This window comes from Scophthalmus maximus, chromosome 14 (genome assembly GCF_022379125.1).
Source record: "Scophthalmus maximus strain ysfricsl-2021 chromosome 14, ASM2237912v1, whole genome shotgun sequence".
In the NCBI taxonomy this organism is placed as follows: domain Eukaryota; kingdom Metazoa; phylum Chordata; class Actinopteri; order Pleuronectiformes; family Scophthalmidae; genus Scophthalmus; species Scophthalmus maximus.
In genome coordinates, this window is record NC_061528.1 from 4785033 (window position 1) to 4794151 (window position 9119).

Sequence of the window (9119 nt, forward strand, 5' to 3'; positions counted from 1 at the left end):
AAAACTGGATGACAGATTGTGCAGCTGACCACAGAAAACAATGGCGGCTCACTGACCGGAGAACAATGGAGGAACGGGACAGGAAGCAGCTGATGGGAAACAGGAAGATTTTACTCTGTAGAATTACCCCTAGACCAAAAAGAAGGGGATGTCACCTAGAGGTCCAAGGGAACCAGCCCGGGGGTCAATGTGCTCGACATATCCAGTCACCTCCATCTAGTGGACGTGGCAGGAAATACAATGATCTGCCCCCTTTTCCCCCCCAAGGGTTTTTATTCCCACCTCATACTGGATCTATAGGTTTTGTTTAAATGTGGTTTGACTTGACTCCAAGAGAAAACCAGAGGCTGTGTATCATGAAAATGTCTGCTTGATCTATCGGTAAAAACTACAGTCAGCATGCTGAATATTTCACACGAGCAGTTCGTTTCCAAATCTGACACCATAAGAGTTTGTTGTTTGTATAAAGTGACTGATGCAAAGAAACTGTCAAATATTACTTGTTGTTTTCAAAACAACAGACATCCAGTTTCTTCATGCTGTAATCCAGTGCTGAGTTTGAACTTAGAGCCCAATGAAATACATAAATGATCTGATCTAAACGTAACTGTACAGGACACAACATAATGTTTTAGAGGAAGAAACACGGATACTGGGCTTCTGTTGGAATACTCACTTTTTTCAGGTGGCAAACTTTACAATGCATGGGAAAGTGTAACTGTAATCCAGCTTCCAGTGCAATAAGGGTGAATTTCACTGTGCTACAGCGGAACCGCAGGTTGTGTGATCCTCTCAAATTCACTTTCACTTTTCACTTGAGCACAAGCTCTAGCCAAGTATTGCGAGGCGACTGCTGATTAACTGCTGGTTTAAAATGTGAGGAGGAGGTTGAGGAGGTTGGGATGAATGTCTCACATGTGAAGGAAAGGATGTCATTCCTCACTTGGCAGCTGATGTGAGCAAGTGGATGTTAAACCCAATAGATTCCTCCTTCAGTTCTTTGTGGGTGCACATTAATGTTTCGATTTTTAGATAGTTTATTTGCTACAATAGAAACTGTGATATGTTAAAGCTCCACTATTGTGTTTCTGGAAAGATTTGTAATTTTGTGTCTGTAGGCCTGCAATTTTTTGCTGAGACTTGATGATAATACCAGGATTTATTACATTTTATGTGGTCATATGAGAAAAAAACAAATCGAACGAGGAAAATATCACAATAAATGGACACAATTCTAGCCAACAGATTTATTTTGATTCACTGTGAACGATCATCACAACCGTAGATTTTAAAGGAAAAAAAATAATAATCTGTCTTTATTTCATAATATAGTCATAAACAACTAAAACACTAATAAATGTTACTGGCTTGTGTTTTTTCCAATAATGGTTCATGCTCTCACGTGCACACCCTGCCGAGACATTAGAATAGTCAATAGTCATAAATAGTTTACTTTAGTAAAAGTAGCAATACTACAATGGAAAAAAAAATCATGTAAAACTTCATCCATCCATTATCTATAAACCACTTATCCTTTAAGGGTCACGGGAGCCAATCCCAGCTGACATTGGAATACTGCATCCAGGCAGTATTTGAGGAACTTATATTTTCATTTTAGTTTTTCGGGATTTAAACTAAAGCAATATGTAATATTGATGCTGTCTGGGAGAAGAAAAAAAAAAACCCTCATCTCATCTCGAGTGATTAACATTGTTATACTTTCAGATCTGTTGAAGGATTACATGTTCTCTCAGGGGATTGAAACTGTAACCTCTATGTTCTTTTGCACACTTAATGTAAAACCTTATTCTGACAGTGGGAGTAGGAAGCATCCTGAAGATGAAATACCCCGGTAAAGTACCATTAATGCAAATATACCACACTTGTGTAAAACTATTTCATATCCTCACACTCTTGCCTGATCCCAAATAAGCAGTGGGCTCCTGATTGAAACGCGCTATTAACAGACACATTTCACAGAAGATAATTTTTCGCCCCCGGGGGATTTCAAGCACCCTGTACTTTCTGGCATTAAACGTATCTTGGAGTTCAATGGCGGAATCCATCATAGACTGGTGGTTTTACAGACACTACTCGTGAAAGACGGGGAGTGGGAGGACTGAAAAGGGCCGCCGAGCTCTGCTCGTCAGAAAAGAGCAGTGACTGTGTGGATAATTGGAGCATTTGCAGGAATTATTGAAGCCAGCCGTGACAAGATTTCACTCAATAAAAGAGTCAAACATTCTCGTTTCAGTTTATGAAAATAAAAAGGGCCCACTGTAGCCCTGAGCACTGTTTTTGTAACACATGATATTTTTTCTCCATAGCTTTGGAATAATCCGAATAATCTTTTGCTCGACAATCCATGTAGATACCAGGCTCTGCTCCTTCAGTGCCAATCACACATCAGTAAATAATTTGTCAGTCTAAATACAGTTGAGTTTGACAAATTAAGTATCTGCGTACGAGCTGCAGCTGATTGGAGCCGCAGGTTAGTCGTAAAATCTCCCAAATCAGTTCTATTCAGAATAAACACACTAGATTTCAGGTGTGATTAAGTCACTTTCTCTAGCCTTGAGTCCCTTTGTACTGGTATATCTTAACACAATGGTGCATACTGTCGGACACAGCGAGTTGGCCCTCGGGGAGCAGCGTCAGACCACGTGGACTACTCAAGCCATGGTTAACAATGGGCCACCCCGCTCCATGTGCTGGGTATAACAGGACACTGTGCTCCTCCCCCCAGTCCGCTACCAGCACATTCCCTTCTGGATCTATACAGATGCCCCAGGGGCAAACCAGGACTGGTCCCATGCCCGAACAGACACCCAGAATTCTCACTGTGTTCCAGCTCGGCTCCAGGACTTTGATGCAAGGCACACGACCTGTTTCGTTGCCTCTCTCCGACACGGCTACCATGCCCGAGCTCAAACAAGCTGCTACCAAGTAGGGCCGGTGGAATCCAGTCACCACAGTGCGCTCAAGACGGTAGCCGGTCTTGGGGTCAAGCTTCAGGGCAATGAGGGTACCCTTACGGATATCTGCCACCAAGAACTCGTCCAACCTGGTTACTGTCACGCCTCTGGGAGCTTCCAGTTCATCTTTTGCAGAGCCCAACCCTGATCCTCCAAACGTCTGGAGCAGACGACCGTGCCGGCTGAACACGAGTAGGGCTCGCTCTGCAGCACAGCTTAGTGCAATCAAACCCTTCGCATTGACGGCAATGTCAAAGTAGTTCCGACATCGTCTGGCGGACCCATCTGAAGTCGGGGAGGTCACTTGCTGGAGGACATTTCCGCGAGGGTCAGTCACCTGTTTCAAAGTTTACATTTAGTTTTTAAATAACTTGCAACTACATTTTCTATAGTAGACATAGTGTATGTTATACTATCTTATCACAAAACATACCTGAACACGTGCATTTCCACAGTCAACAATAAAGAGTTGGCCCTGTGGTGTTGCATGGATACCACTTGGCAGGGTAAGGTCAGCCCGACCCGAACCCTGCTTCCCAAACTGTCTGATCAGATGAGGTCCTCTGGGGTTGAACGCTGTAAAAGACAAATCTCCCTCCTCCTTCAATTCGACCAAGGCTGGTTCTCCTCTCTCTCCTCTGTCTCTCTTTGGTTCTTCAGTGGAACCATCTATGACGGACATGGACAAAGACCTACCGACAAGGAGTTGTTTTGAGCCAGCCACTGTGGTTTTCTTCTGTGGCTGGTTCAAAACATTATGACCTTTATACGAAGGGTATGAGAGGGTCCGTCCCATGTCAGAGATCCTAGACCCTCTGCTGAGAGCTGGCGAGGCTGAGTTGGAGCTTGACATGGTGTTGAATTTGTTACATTTGACCCTCCACACTCCTTCCTGCTCAATCGACCCACCACTTATCAGTGGCCGTGTCTTGTGCGTTAAGTCCACTGCAGATTTTGATAAACGGCGGTTGTAACTCAACGAACCTCTGTTCGTGCAGTAGTCATGAGATGGCCCAACGATGAACGTGTAGTTGGAGTCAAGGCTGTCTGTCGGGGATGGTGCCCGGCCAGAGTCCCCAAGCGTACCCAGAGAGTGTTCATCGGAGGACTGGCTGAGGCGCGAGTGAGGACGTCCCCTGCAGGTGAGGTCTAGGCAGCTATGGCTGGTCAGAGGCTCTCTCGGAGTCAACCTAGGAGATGTTTGGACATACCTCAAAAGTCTACTGTTGGACTCTTGATTGATTTTTCCCTTATCACCTTCCTGGTTGTCTAAACCCAAGTAGGGACTCATCTTAGCATGCTCCTGTCTTCTTTCTGGTGAGGGGGACGGCTGCCTACCAGAGACCACAGACAGTGGCCTCCTCTGGGTCCTGGGAGAGTTGTGTTTTCCATTTCGATTCATCTTGTACATCTGATCTTTGCCTTCAGGGTCCATGTTTTGAAGTACGGTAGGGACGGCGAGAAATACATCCTCCCCTCGTTGGTGAAAGGAGTCTGATTCCTCCTCGTTATATTGGGATGACTCCCAGTCGGTCTGTTTACAATTCGGAAGCCAGCCCCACGTCTTTGTTGAAGAGACCTTTGGTTCCTCCTCGGATTCCACATCACTTCGGGTAGAGAGGCTAATCTTTCTGACAACCCTGCCTGTTGGTGATGTCCACCCCTGGCCCAGGATGCCTTTCTCTTCTCCAGTACCTTGATCATTTTTGTCTTCGCCTTGTGAGTGTAGAGCACACATTTGCCCCTGTGGCCCACAACCTCCAACATTCAGGCACAGGCTTTGTTCTTGCATACGGATATCTCCAAAAGTTACAGCATTCGGTTGGGAGCTGGGCTTGAAGTTCACTTTCTTTAAGGAAACAGAGATTTCCCAGGGTTGTAGGAACTCTGTGACCTCCTTGAGCAGCTGCTTCTGACCTTGCCCACTTTGATCCAGACCTGGTTGCTGACCAAATTCCTGGATCTGCTGCTGAAGCTGGGCTAGTTTACGGAACCTTTTGTCCAACAGGGATTGGCTAACCCGGACTGCTGCCATGTTCTCCCTCTGGACCTGCTCCAGATGTTGCTGAGTGTCCCGATGGTCTTGCTCTACCCTCTCCAGCAGGCGCCGCTCTTCCCTGCATGCTCCCAGGACGGCCCGCTCCACACCCCGCTTCACAGATTCAGTCTCAGTCGCGTGACGTTCTTGTTGTCTACGCAGCTCCGTCTCTGCCTGGGCGAGGTCGCAACGTGCCTGCGTTGCCCAACATGGAGGAGACTGAGGCAGGAATGCAGGGGACGGACCATCTGACTGACAATCAGGACTGGTGCTGTGGGCTGAGTTAGTACAGGTGGGATTGCTACCTAAAGGAGTCCCCAGAAACATCATCAGGGATGGATGGATGGATCTTTACTTCTTTCTCGCATTCAAATTGAGTTCCTACATGAAGACATAATGGTGGGAAAGGGAAAAAGGAAACTGTTAATTGTTAATTGTTAAATTAAATGCTTTGTTTTTATGCTGTGTTGAATCTTTACTGTAAGTCAACCAATGGCTTAGATATTGTACAAATTATCAGGGAATTATGAATTTATTATGATTTATGATACATATTTGAAGTTGTTTGAATGTCCTATTTAAAACCAGTAAACTTGTGTTCTTCACAGTGAAGTATAGCCAGCAGATATTTTTTGAATGAACCCATCTAGACTGAAATTAAATGCTATTTGTGTCATGATTTCATGCTCTCTATATTAATTTAAATAGCTCGACATAATAGCTCTTCCCATTTTTTTAAAATGGTGTGGCTCACAATTTACCAAGTCCCCAACTTGTGGCTAGATAAGGCAAAGGGTGTTCCATTTGAGTATAGTTAAATATCTTTGAGTATTTGTCAGAGATACTTTTTGAGGCAGTAACTTTTGCTGTTGCATATGAAAATTACTATCATCTGACAATTTTCTTCATGGGGAAATGTGTGACAGACACTTAAACAAAGAACGCGGCTTAATTGAGTTTGTCTCACCAATGCGACCCGGCAAAGGCGACAGCAACTCAAAAGCAGGTCTTTCATAAGAGCTGTTGTTGTGCTGCCAATCGAACAGCTGCTTACGGAGAGGTGTCAGAGCGACGAGCGAAGGCCGAGGCAGAGACAAGTAGGTGGGCAGAGAGAAGCAGCACGGAGGAGGAAGAAAGTTTTGGAGTTTAGCAGCGAGAGACCATTAGCATTTCAAAGGGTGGCGGACAGCCAGCCGGCATCCAGAGTGAAAGGCTGGAGTGGGAGGAAGAGAGACATCCAGTGAGCGTCAACACACAACAATACCGCTCAACTCCCCTGCTCCGCAAACACACCCCGCCTTGATATTTAATTCATGAACACCAGTGAAAGATGTCTCCCTTCCCTCTCCATGTGATGTTTCGTGATCACACATCTTTTTATAACCATTAGGTAGCGTTCGTACCGGCAATACTTTAGGAAATGTAACGTATTTGTTTTATAGAATTGGATACAGTTACCAGCCCTATATGCACGGCTACTGTATAAGGTTTTATGGCTTCTTTATATCTTAAAAGTTAAAAGAAACAAGTTTCTTTAGCAAATAAGCATTTCAAACAAATGTAAGCGTAAAATTATCTAATTATCTAAAATTCTATTCAAATTAAGAACAATGATGGTAGAAGTTTAGGTTGCATTTGCTCTTATACTGTAGTTATGATTAATTCCAAACTGTGTCTTAAACGGTGGGTCATTAAAGAGAAAATGCTGCTGTTGTGAAGGTAAAGAAATCTCATTAGTAAGCCATAATGCTTTAAACATACAAATGTTGATCATGCAGTAAAGTTAAGCAGCATGATAGGTATCAATACATTGTTTTAAAGGTCTAACTGTCAAATGTTGTACCATGAAAGATGCCGCTGTACATTAATAATGAACTGGTTAGGCTAGAAAATTGAGTGGCACTTGTAAACAGTGAAAATATTTTTGACGATTACTTTTTTTTGCAGTCTACCTCCCTTTCACTCTCTGAATATGAAAGTCCTTTGAAATGTCACAAAGCAAAATATAACCAGACTGTGTAGGCTTTGTTCCCTTTAGTTGAGAAAGCGGTGAATAAATAGTTGGAACCATCGCTCAGTTTGGTGATATTCAATAGTTTAGCCGATGTTGGAGGAAGATAAAAGAGAAGAGAAGCCATTATTTTCCTTTTATTAAAAACCCGGTGGCACAGTGATTAAACAGAAGCTCCGAACGCTCCACTGTGAATCTGTCAAAGAAGCAGTTAACGTCGAAATGGAGGGAGTGTATTGATTAAATTTGAACGAGTGTCATTTGTATCGGGGGTTTGAAATGTTGAAGAACTGAAGTAGCCTGCTGTAAGTCTACGTGCTGCAGTATAAGTTACCGAACACATGAATAATTAAGCTTTCTGACAGAATCTATTCTTCATATACACGTGCTACTGTTACTTTGGATACCGTGAGAACATGTGTGTCGACTCGCACTCGGCTAAAACAGAACTTTTTTCCTCTTCACATTGTTGTGCAGCTCCACTTCTCCAAGGATCATATTTTGGAAACCTTTTTCCCTGCACCACTGCCAGTGGAGTTATTGGTGTTGTGGGATAAGTGACAGGCGTATCGGAGGCACAGCGCCGGTCCCATCTCCTTGTGTCACACAGACCAGGTTTGAATTACCGGACTACATTATAGATGAGGAGGGTCCAGTTGCTCAGGATTCCTGCGTCACATCAGGAAGACGGCCGCAGCTTTACGACTCCACGTCTGCCTCAAGTGATTCAAACTTCCGAGAAGTAATTCAAACACTGACAAAACTCTGAGACACATTTAAACTGGTTGTTAACTGTTATTCTCTTCATCTTTGCATTTTCATATAAATTAACCAATAATTGAATAGACCAAGGATTAAAGGACATATCCTAATAAAAATGTACTTCACAATAAAACCATTTGACATCAGATTTTGTTGAAAGGTGAAAAATAGAATAAAATGACCAGGGACTTACCTGTAGTCTGGTACGAGCAGTGCTACGACCCCGCGCGCCCTCCGCTCTTCTTCACCACATCTCACCAGCCCCTTCACTTCGACCATCGATCCTCTGGCTGTTGCTAGGAGACGGGCAAGCGGTCTCAGGTATCCTCTGTGTGAAAACTCAGAGGTGCGTCACATCCACACAAGACATTTTCCTCGGGTCTTTGAGCTGCATATTTTTTTATATTTTAGTAAACTCCTGTTGAGTTTGAGTCATTTACAGAGAGACGGATAATAAACGCGTGCTCATACTCAGGTCTGGGATTGAGCCAGTTCTGCTTGCATGGACTCTACAGTATATGGTCTCAGCCGTGTTTCTGTAATAGACTGGTGATTAGGGCAGCAACTAACAATTATTTTCATCATCAGTTATTCTATAGTGGTAATTTTCTCAATTGTCTTTTTACTTTACCATCTCAGAAAAGCAGCGGTTTACATTTGAGAAGCCAGACTAAATACATTTTTGTCATTTTGGCCTTAACTAACACAGTAGAGCGCATACTGCTGCACACGCTCGTAGATATTAACCCCTACATATTTCTTTTCATCAAGATCCATGAATTATTCCCTGGGAAAATTAGTAAAAATGCCCAATCTGGCAATGTTAAAGAAAGTGGTAAAAAAAAAAGAAAACATAGAATTCCTGGATCCGCCCCTTTGACTGGATCTGCGTCAAAATTGAATGGCTTCTTTCTTGGCCCCTTCCACCAAATTTCCTGAAAATCTGTTCAGCAACTTTTGCATCCAACCAACAAACAGACGGGGGTGAAAACGTAACCTCCTTATTGGAGGAAGTAAATGCTCATTGCTTAGTATTTTTGCAGAGAACATGTTTACATGTTATGTCAAAACAAAATATTTAGATTTTAAAAGATGTCTAATTCACAAAAAACATTCTTTTCTTTTGTTCCTGGTTGTTAGTTGTTGCTGTTTTTCCCATTAAATATGGCAAATGTTCATATTTAAGATGGCCGTAACGTCTGTCGACACTAAGGTCACATGACCTGTGATGAGAGGTCAAGGAGACAATATACTATTAATAACAGCACGAGCCAAAAAAGGCTGTGAACTACAATTTTACCTCCACAGAGTAAAAACCTTCACCAATTCAATT

At 43.2% G+C, this 9119-nt stretch overlaps 1 protein-coding gene across 1 annotated transcript; it reads right to left on the reverse strand.

Moving 5' to 3' along the window:
• Window positions 1–1251: 1251 nt before the first annotated feature.
• LOC118320571 lies at window positions 1252–5785 on the reverse strand. The gene is made up of 2 exons (XM_035651501.2): window positions 3409–5785; window positions 1252–3312 (listed from the first exon to the last, which is right to left on the reverse strand). Exons 1-2 carry the CDS (start codon window positions 5341–5343, stop codon window positions 2569–2571), a joined length of 2679 nt encoding a protein of 892 aa, XP_035507394.2. The 5' UTR covers window positions 5344–5785; the 3' UTR covers window positions 1252–2568.
• Between the last annotated feature and the right edge of the window lie 3334 nt (window positions 5786–9119).

Bases quoted from the DNA above. Each gene is read 5' to 3' on its own strand.
- LOC118320571 (XM_035651501.2), bottom strand. From the start codon at position 5,343: ATGATGTTTCTGGGGACTCCTTTAGGTAGCAATCCCACCTGTACTAAC. The intron at 3,313-3,408 runs GTATGTTTTGTG...ACTTTGAAACAG, and splicing joins GTGGAAATGCACGTGTTCAG to GTGACTGACCCTCGCGGAAA.